The sequence below is a fragment of the Mugil cephalus genome, chromosome 10 (genome assembly GCF_022458985.1).
Source record: "Mugil cephalus isolate CIBA_MC_2020 chromosome 10, CIBA_Mcephalus_1.1, whole genome shotgun sequence".
Lineage (NCBI taxonomy): Eukaryota > Metazoa > Chordata > Actinopteri > Mugiliformes > Mugilidae > Mugil > Mugil cephalus.
Window position 1 is genome coordinate 7,467,493 of NC_061779.1, and position 13,488 is coordinate 7,480,980.

Genomic DNA, 13,488 nt, shown 5'->3' on the forward strand with positions numbered 1-13,488 from the left:
ACACAAACTTTCATTTTTTTTGGTGTTCACTCTAGATACAATATCACGCCTGCGTGTGACATCAACTTTGGTCCACTGGTCTACGGTTGCAAGAAAAGTCAGAGTTTCACCATTGAAAACAGTGGAGTCTTTGAGACGTCTTTCAGCATCTGCCGCATGATCATAGACCCTGTGCTTCCAGGGATACCAGGGTAGGAGGGCAGAACACAAACCCAAACATTTATACATATACAGAACTTACTTACTTTGTTTAATGATGCTCCTTTCATAGAATGGGATCATTTGAGCTTGTTTAAATTAAATTTAGATTTTTTGTCTCTGTCTTCTGATCTCAGGAGTCCAGGTAAGACGGTACCAGGAGAGAAGCACCCTGGTGCCAGCATCAAAGCGAAACGAGATTCCATCCAGAAAGACACGATTTATCCACAGGTGAGAGACTGATGGTGAACCTGACAACTTGATAGTACCTGTTAATGGATGCAGTTTATGTTGTTTATGTTGAACGCTTATCTCTTTATAGGCAGACAGATAACCAGTTTCTCACAGGCTTCACCAAATAACCAATCCTGATTTTGTCAATGATAGTTTAAACGGTTCACATACTTTCGTTAATGTTTATTCATGTCAAGCCTAGCGATGTCAGCTAAATTACTCAAACTAGCATAATGTAGCATCTGCAAAAAAAAAAAACAAAAAAAAAACATCTCTATAACTTGTCTAAGAGGTTTACTAATAGCATATTTATTTTGCAATCAATGCTAAAATGGAGCCATCGTTAGTGTTATTTGCTCCATCTGTGCATTCCCTGCTGTAACGAGTCAAAATGTCTGCTGGGAAAAAGTCTTTAAATCTGATTCATTTTCAAAAACATTTAAATAAAACAGGCTGCTCTAATGCTAGTTTGGCTGTAATGGTTCAAATTAGAGGCATCATGGTGCACTGTGAGTGTCATTTCCACAACCGAATAATAGTCATGAACAATATATCTGAGATTGTGATTTCTGTTACTGTTTTTCCCAGCAGCCTCATCACATCTCCTTCCTTCTTTTCATTCTTTAATATGCCCCCTTTTTTTAAGAATCGCCTCACTATGGGGGTGTTCTCAGTTTCTCCCTGCACGGGGAGCCTGCAGCCAGGGTCTCAGCAGCTCGTGACGGTTGAATGTGCAGCCGAACAGCTGGGCAGCTGGAAGCAGGCTTTGCTCATTGACATCAGTGGTCGCGACCCCTCACACCACCCTGACGGCATACCCTACCAACTGCTGGCTGAAGTGTGCAAGCCAGGTGAGACCTGTAGGAGACGTATTTGGCTGAGTCCATATGACTCAGTTCATACAAGTTATATGCAATATGTCCCCTGAAATCAGTGAGAACACAGACTGTGTGAAGATTCAGAGGGCCATTTTCCACATCTGGATGACTGTTCAAGTGTTATTTCATTAACTGATACTGTTTTTTGCAGGCATAGCCTTAGACATAGCCTCCATCTTTGAGGAACACCATGTGTGCCGCAGTAGCAGCCAGCTCTCCTCTGAACAGTTTTGCCGTGCTGAAGGCATTTATGTCCAGGATGAGAATAAGTTTATTTTTAACAAAGCCGTAGTGGGACGAACCTCTCAGGCTCGCTTCAAACTCATCAACAACAGCAAAGTTCCCTGTGAAATAAACTTGGGCATCAGACAGGTTGGACCCAAGGTAAGGCTTTTAAATGTTTTGTTTGGTGGATATACAGATAAGATAGAAGTTAGATTAAAAATATAATGTTTTTTTTTGACAGTCTTCCAGAAACGTGGAGGTTTACGATTTGTCGACTACAGCGCTGAGCATCCCCAGCCAGTCACATGCTTTTGTTGCGGTCATGTTTACGCCTCCAATAATGCAGCCTTACAGTGCTGTGTTTGAGGCCACAATGGAAGGGGCCACCAGGTAAATAAGTGCAAGGCAGTTTGTACTACTATTAGTTTACTATGATCTTATTCTGTCTTGCTGAATGCCATCCACCTTTCTGTCTTTTACGGAATCCAGAATGACACCAACATCAAAGAGCAAGGTGCTGGAGTTTGAGGTAACGGGAGAGGGCACCCTGCCTAGTGTGTGTGTAGTGCGCCCGGCTCTGAGGACCAGTGGAGGAAGCCCAATGCTGCAGTTCAGACGGGTATTGGTGGGGCGCAGACACACCCTGCCCCTGGTGCTGCTAAATGATGGAAATATTCCAGCCCAGGTGAGATGACAGATTCTAGGGCAGTTTTCATTGCTGAGTTTCTTATATTTTTATTCAAATACAACTAATCTGAATTAATTTTTATAAAACCTGAGGAGATTTTTATTTTTTATTTTTTTGATTATTGCATAGGTCCAGATTGACATGCTGGATAAACACGGTGTGTTCACATTCAAAGCTGCTCCTGGTAACGCTTGCAGCTCCATTCAGTCTACACAGCTTGAAGGTTCCACTGATTCAGGTAAAACATTTGTTTTCTTGTCCCATTATCCACTTGTTAAAACCAGTTCAACTTTCTACACTAAGTGCTAAACTGTTCCTACACCACAGAAGGGACAGAATTTCACAGACTTATGTCGACGTGGAAGCTTTTCCTAATTAACCTTAATTTCTTCAAGGAGGGTTGTTAATTGAAAAGTCCCAAAAGAAAGTGGCGGAGGGGTGAAAAGAGTCAAATGTGGAGATGGATAAACTTAGATAAACTTAGGATATGTAGAAATATCAGTTGGCGAACAAATAGGAACAAAACAAGTTGGAATTCAAATCATGAAATAGGGAAGCAGATCCAAAAGAAAGAGAGAGGGATTAGGAGTTGGAATTACACGAGGCATGTTCTTGTTCCCGACTAACTTTTTTAAGCACAGCACCATTATTCAGTGCACTGTGACGGAATAGTTCTTTAAATGATTTCAAACAGAGCTCCAACTGTTCAGCTTTTAATTCCAGTAAAATGTAAACTTTTAACTAGAAAATCTGAAGTCATTTGTGTGGAAAAATGCATTCATTGCTATTGCATTTCTCCTTTCTGACACTTTGTCCTTCTTCCACAGACCATCACTTGGTGCACAGAGCTGTCCTGAAGCTGAATGTCAATGAGCTGGTGGAGTTTGAGGTCAGCTTCTGCTCTGACAAACCCCTGAGTGTCAAGGCAAAAATGACACTACAGGTGGAGGACAACCAGTACAGCAACACCACAATACGAGTGACGGCAGAGGCTTACCAGCAAATGGTCTCTCTCGACAACATCAGCAGGCCATTAGAGGAAATGGGTCTGGAAGATGATGAAGAAGGTATGTCAAGAAGGGAGCCCTGACAGAGAGTAGTAGAGAGAGACTTGTAATGTGGTAAGAATACAGAGGAAAGGTTTTTAAGCAGTTTTATATATTAATTATGAGCAGCAGTTGCTTCTTGATTGGCAGAAATGTTGTAAAATGTTGTGGTTCAATGTCTTGAATTCATCTGCAATTTATCTCTTTTATAGTTAATTATGACGTGCTGGATTTTGGCGACTGCCATGTTGACCGTCCATATCAAAAGAGTTTCACCATGACCAACCACAGCAGTAGCCAGGCTGTGAGGTTTGAGTGGCCTCCTAGTGGACCCGATGTCGTCTTTTCACCACAGGTAAAACAGTGAAGATGGATATGGAGGTTGGGGCCAACCTGGGGCTATAGTTTTACATATTATACTGTATAGTATTCAGTGTTACAATATTTATTAGGTGTATTAGATGAATGTAAATATTTGAATACAACTTTTCATGTTATAAGATAAGTTGAAATTCATAATTATCGCGGTTTATAACTCCAAATGGCAGCAATTTACAGATCAATGTCAGAACAGTTTCTCGACATAGACCTCAAAATGGCCACATCTCAGAAACTCTTGACTCTAGTTGTTTTCTGTCGTCCCTTTTTGGTTTATAGTCATATCTGTTTTCTTTATATTTCTAGCAATTTGTGTTTTTTTTTTTAATTAATTTATTTTTTTATGGTTGTATTGCCTCTGTTGTTGTTTCTAACCCGCAACTTTTCCCTCGGTGCAGCAGATGGCTGCCAACTGCACCTCTTACCATTCCAGCCTTTTTGCAAAAAAAAATCTCAAAACAAAACAAAACAAAACAAAACAAGAGGACATAGGACACACCAAAAGTAGATTGAATGCTGTCCAAGAACTTTTTGGAGCTCATGCATGCTCTTTTGAAAGCCAAGAATCTGAAGTTTCCATCACAAAAGTCAGAATCACTCTAAATAATCGAAGTTGGCACACAGTTAAAAAATACGAAGTTGTTGGGGTAGCCTGATTTTTTTTTTGTTTTGAAAAAATGTGTTGATTGAATCCTGTAATCACTTTTATCAGTTAAATCAGAAGGAAATTGCATATTGCATGCAGCATTTACTACTACTGCTGTCCAATATATGAGCCAGTGTTAAAGGGTTAAAGGGTTGGCTAAATGCAATCAAACAATAATAACTACTATATATCTCTACATATGTCCTGTTGACCACTTGTGATCAGACCCAAATGTGGCTCAGATCTCAGTACACCTCTCTAATAAAATTCTAGTAGGTTTGACAAAGTCAGAGTTGGGAAGTTCAGTTATCCATCTAATATATTAACAAGCTGTCTAGTTGTGGCCAGTCGTGCTTCTTCACTCCTGTAGAACCTACATCTGAAACCAAACGAACAAAATCATCATCATGTATTATAAAAACATCCTGACATTCTTTGTTTTAAGGTTTGCTAAATGGAAAAATGTCTTCTGTTTACAGGTGGGCCACCTTCATGCTGGTTGCTCTAAGGAAGTGACTGTCACCTTCAGCTCCAGTCAACCAGTGACTCTCAGCAGGCAGCCAATGAGATGTAAGGTTTGTCAGGTGCAGTTCCAGCTGCCCGTCGATCAGGTGGCCGACTGGGACGACCGACAGAGGACGGTGCAGTGGCTGAGTTCTTCACAGCAGACTTCAGAATCATCCCAGCAGCCAGAGAAGAACAAGGTGCACACGGTTCCTTGGTTCTTCTGTTAAAGACATACGTGGCTAAAGGATTTTAACAGTTTAGTGTTGGTTCATGTGTGTGTTTGCATGCAGGTGATAAAGACGGATCCTGAGCCCTGCTGCTCCGTGGTGGAGGGGTCTCAGTGGGAGCTGGATTTGCGGATCAGTGCAGTTTGTGACTACGTGAAGTTGAGCTGCAACGTCGACAGCCTCCTCTTCAAAGACACCATGCTTTACCAAACCAGAATCCACGAGTAAGTCAGGCTCCGTGTACAATGGACTTTATGTCATTTTATCAAACTTTTATCAAATCAGTTAATTTAAATATTTCAAACCCCTACTTGTCAGATACAAAATTACGAAAACTGTTCAAAATCAAAATCGCAGTCAATTACTGGCCATTAAAGTTGATCATATTCCCTCAAATTGGACTTCACTTTAAACACTATACAATCCCTCCATGAGAATCTACTACAAACAAATATATAGTACATTAATTGCGTGTGCCTGTGTGTTTGCTCATGAAGATTGCAGATAGTGAATGAGGGCTGTGTGCAACTGGAATTCTCCTGGCATGTTCTCATGGATCCGACCAGCAACATCATTAACTGTGACCAAGGAAGTTCAACAGAAATATTGTTGTCTATCACTACATATTACTCCTAACTTTGTGCACTGTGTGTAACTGTGAACTTGCGTCCACTGTAACAGATGGGACCTCCACCTCCCGACCTGGCAGCAGGTTGGCAGGAGCACTGACCGGTGCCCGTCCTTCCAGTGCTCTGGCCAGCGTGATGTCTCTTCTGATGGGGAACCCTGAGCTGCCCCCTTTCAACGTTGACCCCAACGTAGGGGTTATAGAAGCTGGTGCCATGCAGAACTTCAACATTCGCTTTTCACCCCTGGAGGTGGCCCAGTTTGAGGGAAAGCTCTTGTGCAGGTAAGTGAAAATGTGACACAGTTACTCCCAGCATAGACCTTTGTTGTAAAGTGGAAACAAATTTCACAATGATGGATCCTTTTAAGTGACTTTATAGACATTCCCTGGAAGGTGAATGTGTTGTAAAGGACAGAATGACTGTAGGGAAATAAAAGGACACCTTAGTGACTTTTTTCCTTGTCTGTGTGTGTACACTTTACATCCAGCATCCACAACTTGCAGCATGGCGATCAGGCCCCAAGTGTCTTGGTGAGTGGCCGCAGCCTGTTGCCTCACTGCCACTTTGACTTGGAGGACTCAGACTACATCAGTGGGAGCCGCCGCCATCCTGAGTTCAGGACCCCTCTGGACCCCAACACCAGGGTGCTAGAGTTCAGTGCTGTTGGCTTTTCTGCATCATCAATAAGGTAAGAGACGGAGAGAGATTTTAGAGCTCTTTATCTCTGTCGGTTTGCACTAATGTGTTGTGCCCTCTGTACAGATGTTTCAGTGTGGTGAACCCAACCAGTAAGCCCTACTCATTCAAATGGAGGTGTGAAGATACAGGCGACAGTCTATTCCGCTGTCTCACCCCATGTGGTTCCATTGAACCTGGAAAGAAAGTGGAAGTAAGAATTCACTTTAAACACACACGTCTTATAAAAATAAAAATATTTTACCAGTGTCTTGCAGCATGTCACTTTGTCCCTGCCTCCTTTATTTAACTGCTTTTTTCTTGAGCCATATGTAACTCTCTGGTCTGTATCTGCAGGTGTGTTTTGAATACGTAGCTGAGCAGCTGGAAGCAGTGGAGTCATTCTGGAGTTTTGTGATTGAGACGCTGTCGCTTTCTATTCCCTTCCTGTGTGTGGGCACCACCAGAGAACCTTTCGTCTATCTCGACAGACCTCACCTCGATTTCGGGGAACTGCTTGTTGGTATGTCACACAAGTACAGTACATTCAGACAGTGGCATCTATGTGTCCAGGTATGAAAGATGGATTCCACCGTACTGCAGGTCGTTATCATGACCCTGACCTTAACTACTGTGTGTGTCTGTGTACAGGTCGTAAAGTGGAGCAGACATTTGATGTGGTGAACGGAGAGGAGGAGTCCTTCTGTTTCTCTGTTCTGCAGTCATCACTTCTCAGTGAAGACCAGCAGTCCAGCCTCGTTTTGCAGCCAATGACTGGCACAGTGGCACCAAAAGACAGGTTAATGACCATATAACAGTTAAGCTAAATGTTAAGATGTATATACCAAATAATAAAAACCATCATGTGTGTTTCATGCAGCAGTATCCTCCTCCTCACAGCCCTCTGTTGCCCGCTCTTTTATGCAGGTTGCCAGTCACAGTGTCCTTCATGCCTTCCTCTGAGGGATATGTTAGTTTCCGACTGGTTCTGAGGGTGAAAAGCAAGTCAGAGCCACTTGCACTGACCGTTAAGGCGGACTGCTTTACCATGAGCACTTCTGTTCAAGTTGAGGAACCTGACGGGAGCCTCAGAGAGATCACCCCCAACCACCGAGATGATCTGGACTTTGGAAAAGTCAGGATACTTTCACACCGCAGACATCGCCCCATAACATGTGAACTACACAGTCAACATTTTTATTTTTGTCTGTATGTATTCTATTTATAGGTGGGTGTTTCAGAGCAGTCCACCTTTAACTTCCTGGTGTCGAACCTGGCAAGATTCATCCTGGAAGTGAGCTTTGACTTAACAGGTCCCCAAGAGCTGCTGCAACATTTAGAGGCAAAACCACAGAAGGCTGCTATTGAGATTGGGCAGCAACTGCAGTTATCACTGTTCTTTTGTCCCCAAAGCATTTGCAACCTCCAGGACGTCAGACTGAATATCAAGGTACAATCCTAGTATAGGTATTACAGTCATTGCTTGAAAGGATTGGCTTGGCTTTTTAGTCCCAAACAAAAGTTCACAACAGTAGTTGATCTCTGTCAAGCTAAGATCCCCTTAATGTATGGCCATGAATAATTTGTAAACAGTGACACAGACCTTCCAGTAATTCATCCTCCTCTTTCTGCATTCTGTAAAATCTAGTGAAAATGACTCAGCTGGCTGACAAAGTGTGACTTTGACAAACTCTAACGACTGTACTTGATGATCATTTAATCCACACACAGATACAAAGTTTTATTAAACTCGACTCCTACTTTTTCATCTTTAAAGAATACAACTCATTTATGAAAATAAAATACAAACAAGAGACATTTTAAACTTTATATAATCTTCAGTGTTTTTTTCGTGTCACCCCACAACGTGATGGAGCTCTCTCTGAATCATTAAAGAGACCTGGAGCTATGCTCTCACTTTCTCTTTGTGGTTTATTTGTGGTTGCCATTTTTTTTTTTACATCAGTAAAAATCGGGTGTAATTCTAAGCAATATTTAGTCAGTTGTTGATTCCTTCTTACTTTGAGTCATCTTTCTCTTGGTTCATCTCATCAGGTGAAGCACGGGCCGACATTTACCTTTGCCATTAAAGGCAGGGCTGTAGCGCCTAGCCTCGAATTCTCCTCCACCAAGTTCAACTTTGGCAAGAGCTTCCTGTTCTGTCCCGGCATGCTGGCTCCATCTCAGACTCTAGCGATAAGCAACAAAGGCAAAAGAGACATCAGGTGGGTGTGTGTTTGCATTTGTCCTTCGTCATGTGCCAGTGGAAAGTAAAGGAATGTCTTTGTTTTATTAAGAATACAAGATTTTCAGTCGTAACCGAGTCTAAAACTCACTCTCCTCAGCGTCCAGTGCCAGTTCAAGAACACCGCTTTCTTGGAGATGGACTTCCAACCAGAGGTGTTGTCCCCTGGTGCTGTGATGGAGGTACCAATCACCTTCTATCCTCGTGAGGCTCGTCGGTACCATGAAAAGCTCACCTTCATCTTAAACAGCTGCGTGACAAAACAGGTGGATGTACTGGGCCAAGGTGTGGAGATGAAGGTGAGAGAGACAACTCTGTGTGAATACAGCTTTATCTTTTTAGTAAAGAAGGGATACTGATCAGAGACTCCAGGCGGGATTAAGAAGCAACTGCAAGGGCTTATTTGGAAAATTTGTACCTCAATATACTTTAATGAAATTACATTTTCAACAATTTCACTGACCAACACCATTTGATTTTAATGTCATTATCCTGAACACATTTCATTCTGTCTCAGCTGGAAGTGGAGGATCCACGGCAGAGGAAGGTGAAGCTGGGATGTCTGACGATGGGTCAGAAGGTGAAAAAACAGGTGGTTCTTGTCAACCGCAGCAGTTTAGAGCTTTCTTTCACCCTGATGGTCAACACAAACACACCACTGGACCCAAAGGTAGGGAAACACAAGCTCACATACACACGAGGATAAACATCAGTATACTCAAGCAGCACTTGATATCACCCTCTCCTCCAGGATCTGTCTTTCAGTCCGACCGGCGAGCTGAAACTGAAATCAAACGGGGGGACGTGTAATGTTGAGATCCAGTTCTCACCGCGTCAGCTCATTGCTCCGTTCACTGTTGAGCTCCAGGCGGAGTTTGTGGGCTGGTTACACCCCCTGCTGACCATCCAAGGATGCTGCCAGGTACAGTGTTCTGATTAAAGTCACATTAAAAAGCAAATAATGAACATCTTTTCATGTTCTTTAGCTGTTTACCTACTGTTCTTTTTCAGATAGAAAATGTATTGTTGGTCGTTTTATGTAACTTTTTTTGTAACAGCCATATTTCCTGTTACTAAAATAAAACAATGCCTTTTTTCCCAGGGTGTGGAGGTCCAGCTGGACCAGGACCACCTGTCCTTTGGGGCTGTGGTACAGCGCTGCCAGACCAAGAAGAAAATTGTCATGATGAACACTGGTGACATTGGTGCTAGGTAAACATAGATACTACACAATATACTGTACAGGGACACCCTGCTGCTGAAATAATAACACATGATCTAAGCATCCTTCACATATTGAGGTTAAACTGCTATCCTTGTTGAAACCATTTATATAAAATATAAAAATAAAATGCTGTATTTACTAATGTGATTACATGAACAGTAATGTTACTGCACCGTTGAGTCACCAGACAGAATGAGATCACAAGCCCTTACATGATTGGTATTCATTTTAAAGAAAAATATATAAACGACAGACTTAAAGAAAAATAGCTATACGTAACTTGAGGGGAATGCCATGAAGTTTTAAGTTCACTATTGCAATTTAATATCATTTTTAATATTTAAAATTTTATTTAGTCTATCCATCCATCCGTCCATTCGCTGGTATTCATATTCTCCATGAATGTTAGAAATGATTGATGTGCAAGTGAAACCTCTGAGCTCAACCTGCCTGAAGTAGCACATCCTTCAGAGCAGTGAAGGTGATGCATAACCTTAAAATGACTTACGTACGTTGCAAACAGAATGATGAGGCAACTGTCCATTTTTTTTTTTACTGTTATTACCAGGTTCCACTGGAAAACGGAGAATTTTCCTGCAGAGCTGTCCATCGCTCCAGCTAAAGGCTACATCTGCCCGGGGATGGAGGTTCCATTTGAACTGACTTTTGCCCCCGTGGAGCTGAGTAATGACACGAGATATGAGAACCTGTCCTGCTCTGTCGAGGGCTTCTCCTCACCTGTTACACTCACTGTCACTGGCTCCTGCATCGCAGCCTCCACTAACAAAGAGGTTAGACAGAAAACATCTTTTGTGCCCATATGTAGTGAAGACATTTCCTCATTTGGTGGTTGTTATCTGACGGTAGTAGTACTGATTCATCATGATTCATCATGCTCATTCCGTGAATTGTATGTGGAAGACATAATTTATTTAACAGGATAATGCAACTAAAACGGTTTTCAACTTAAAAAAAAAAAAAAAAAGGAAAATTAATTATTTGGATTTCCTAAAAGCTGCCCTGTCAGCGTTGTAGTATCTCATCGGTTAAAGGTCGATATCAGAGAGATTCTGAGACACTGATTTGGCTCAGCAGATGCTGACAGATTTAAAGATCTGTAAAACTTTGATTCGGTTTTCATTTAGCTGAGTACCCCTGAGGCTTTAGAGATGTTAGACTGAATTAAGGATATGTTGAAGACATTAGCTAATCATTTAATCGTAAAGGCTGTTTAGAGATTAAAACCCTACAATTCAACATCTTCATTAACTATTAAAAGTTAGCTGATAACATGTTATGACATGTTATATAATTCATATAATTTGTCGTCTTTCTGTCTACAGGTGGTACATTTTGTGTGTCCAGTACGAAGCTCTCACACTCAGAGCCTTTCTGTCCTCAACCCCACAAACGAGCGCTGCAGCATCAGACCGGTCATTGAGGGCAAGCAGTGGAGCGCTGCACTCTTTGTGACCTTTGAGCCAAACCAAAACAAGATATATGAGATCACCTATCGACCACTCACCATGACTGCTGATGGAAAGAAAGACCTGGTAAAGGAGCAGAAACATTTAAACAATTATTTACTCCTGATCTTTTCTGTGTATATTAAATGCACTGTGGTTTATAGAAATACATTACAGGTACTTCATATTTGTACTTCTTACTTCCCCAGGGATCCGTCTTCTTCTCCTTCCCTGATGGGACGGGCATACTGTACTCCCTGCAAGGAACTGCTGATCCTCCTAAGGCAGAGGACACCATTGTCCACGAGCTACCAGCCAAGACTCACCACTCTGAGATGCTCCCTGTGCACAACTGGCTCTCTAGGCAACAGCGGTACAACACAAACACACAAAATGGGGTTCCATTATATAATATGGACACTCTAAGCCCATGTGACATGAGATAATGTTCACTCCTATTTTTTTTATTCCATTTAGTGTCTGGCTGAGGACAATTAGCTGCTAACTGTGTGTGTCTGCAATATGTCCAAATCCAAACTAATTCAAAAACGGGCAAAGAGATGGAGCTTGGTTGAGCTTAAAGGTGGCGTCTGAGACAGCACTCACCTGTCACTCAAAGCAGCTCCATCCTTAACCCTGTATGTCTCTAAATCTCAGTGTAATTTAGACATTTTAACATAATGGCCTAAGTGGTTTGACTCACTTTAGAAGCTAGCCTCAAGTGGACATGGAGGACGTGCAGTTTTGGGGAGTTGACTCCATAGTTCATCCCTGGTGGTAGCTGCTTAGCTAAGATTCTCTATAAAACTTTCTTAAAACAAGGATACCTGCAGATTCCAGTGAGAAAAGTACAAGCAACTTTTATTTTATTTGGAGGAAATCTTCCATTATTACTTTAGCAGAATTAATCCTGCTGTCCCAACATGGTGTAGTCTACTTCCTGGTGAATTATGTGACATAATCATTGTTTCTGTTCACTCAGGTTCCATGTGCTGATCGAGATAATGAAGCCAGAAAAAACAGATGCTACAGTTTCCCTCAGTGGCCTCGAATACATCGATGTCCCTGCTCTGTCCACGAGGGACTACAAGATGTCTTTCTTTACATACAGAGACGGGCAATTTAACACCAAGGTTTGGTAATGCACATGTGTCTGTGACTGTATGCGGATGGTATACATTTCTGAGCCCTGTCCTCACGTCGCACTTTACCCCTTTTCCTCAGGTGACGTTCCATAATGAGGTGACAGGTGAGTACTTGTTCTACCTCGTTACCTTCAAGGCCACATCTCCAGGAGTCCTATCCACCATCGAGCTGGAGACTGTTGTTCGCCGCATGGCCTCGGGTACTGTGGAGGTGGAGAACCCCCTGACCTCATCGATCTGCCTCACCCCTGAGTGTAAATGCCCAGAAATCAGTGCTCCGCCCCAGCACACTGTGCCAGGACAATCCAAGGTGAGTTAACTCTGGTCTTCAATCACATTAAACCGCTGTGTGTCACCAGACGGATTCAAATCAACACTGTTTTCTCTATTGTGTGCGTCTTCTCTTTAGGGCGTTATGAGCTTCGAGTACCAGCCCCTGCGAGCAGGCGAGTCTACAGCGCGGCTGACGCTGCTCAGCAACGATCTGGGCTACTTCCACTACGACCTCCTGCTCAGAGCTCTGCCCCCACCACCGGAGAAAACCGTCTACTTCAACGCTTCGCTGGGCAGCAGCCACAGTGTCCTTGTCAAGTTCACCAACTACTCCCGCAACAAAACTGAATACTCCTGTAAGGTGAGAAAACATCAGGTATATTCTTCCATTTCTCCTCTTTTAGTATAAATACAAAAAGAGAGAAATAAAATCTGGAGCAGCACAGTGCTGGGTGCCTAAAGTCTGTGAGTTATATCCATGGTCACTATCTCCATTCATCACAGAAATCCTTCATAACCTTATAATCTTTATAACCTATAAATGCATCTATAAATGGAAAATATGCTCCTAATCTAGTTTCCTCATCCTTCTGTGTTCTCGTGACACAACATTGTTCACTGCTGCTGTGCATGTTATATTTAGGTTTATAAAACCCTCTGATATCAGTTTAACTGCTACAGATGTTGAGGATGTGGCTACAGTAACTAATTTATGTGTTTACAACAGGCCAATCCATCCAAAGCAAACAAACAGTAATAAGTAACCAGAGTGATGTCCGTGCTGTCAAGTGACACCCTGACGT

General features: G+C 42.3%; 1 protein-coding gene across 1 annotated transcript in view; it reads left to right on the forward strand.

The window, feature by feature from the left end:
• The window catches only part of hydin (HYDIN axonemal central pair apparatus protein), a 69,219-nt gene that overhangs the window by 54,642 nt on the left and 1,089 nt on the right, over window positions 1–13,488 (forward strand). The window contains exons 64-93 of the mRNA XM_047595856.1: window positions 36–191; window positions 336–429; window positions 1,079–1,283; window positions 1,462–1,694; window positions 1,777–1,925; window positions 2,025–2,220; window positions 2,353–2,461; window positions 3,051–3,290; window positions 3,482–3,624; window positions 4,773–4,997; window positions 5,091–5,251; window positions 5,525–5,616; window positions 5,709–5,937; window positions 6,144–6,344; window positions 6,419–6,545; window positions 6,689–6,854; window positions 6,983–7,130; window positions 7,259–7,466; window positions 7,560–7,781; window positions 8,387–8,556; window positions 8,677–8,875; window positions 9,094–9,246; window positions 9,328–9,498; window positions 9,679–9,788; window positions 10,370–10,592; window positions 11,145–11,354; window positions 11,477–11,640; window positions 12,250–12,400; window positions 12,492–12,722; window positions 12,822–13,046. Of these exons, the coding sequence (XP_047451812.1) occupies window positions 36–191; window positions 336–429; window positions 1,079–1,283; window positions 1,462–1,694; window positions 1,777–1,925; window positions 2,025–2,220; window positions 2,353–2,461; window positions 3,051–3,290; window positions 3,482–3,624; window positions 4,773–4,997; window positions 5,091–5,251; window positions 5,525–5,616; window positions 5,709–5,937; window positions 6,144–6,344; window positions 6,419–6,545; window positions 6,689–6,854; window positions 6,983–7,130; window positions 7,259–7,466; window positions 7,560–7,781; window positions 8,387–8,556; window positions 8,677–8,875; window positions 9,094–9,246; window positions 9,328–9,498; window positions 9,679–9,788; window positions 10,370–10,592; window positions 11,145–11,354; window positions 11,477–11,640; window positions 12,250–12,400; window positions 12,492–12,722; window positions 12,822–13,046 (5,311 nt within the window). The remainder of the gene's footprint in view (window positions 1–35; window positions 192–335; window positions 430–1,078; window positions 1,284–1,461; window positions 1,695–1,776; window positions 1,926–2,024; window positions 2,221–2,352; window positions 2,462–3,050; window positions 3,291–3,481; window positions 3,625–4,772; window positions 4,998–5,090; window positions 5,252–5,524; window positions 5,617–5,708; window positions 5,938–6,143; window positions 6,345–6,418; window positions 6,546–6,688; window positions 6,855–6,982; window positions 7,131–7,258; window positions 7,467–7,559; window positions 7,782–8,386; window positions 8,557–8,676; window positions 8,876–9,093; window positions 9,247–9,327; window positions 9,499–9,678; window positions 9,789–10,369; window positions 10,593–11,144; window positions 11,355–11,476; window positions 11,641–12,249; window positions 12,401–12,491; window positions 12,723–12,821; window positions 13,047–13,488) is intronic.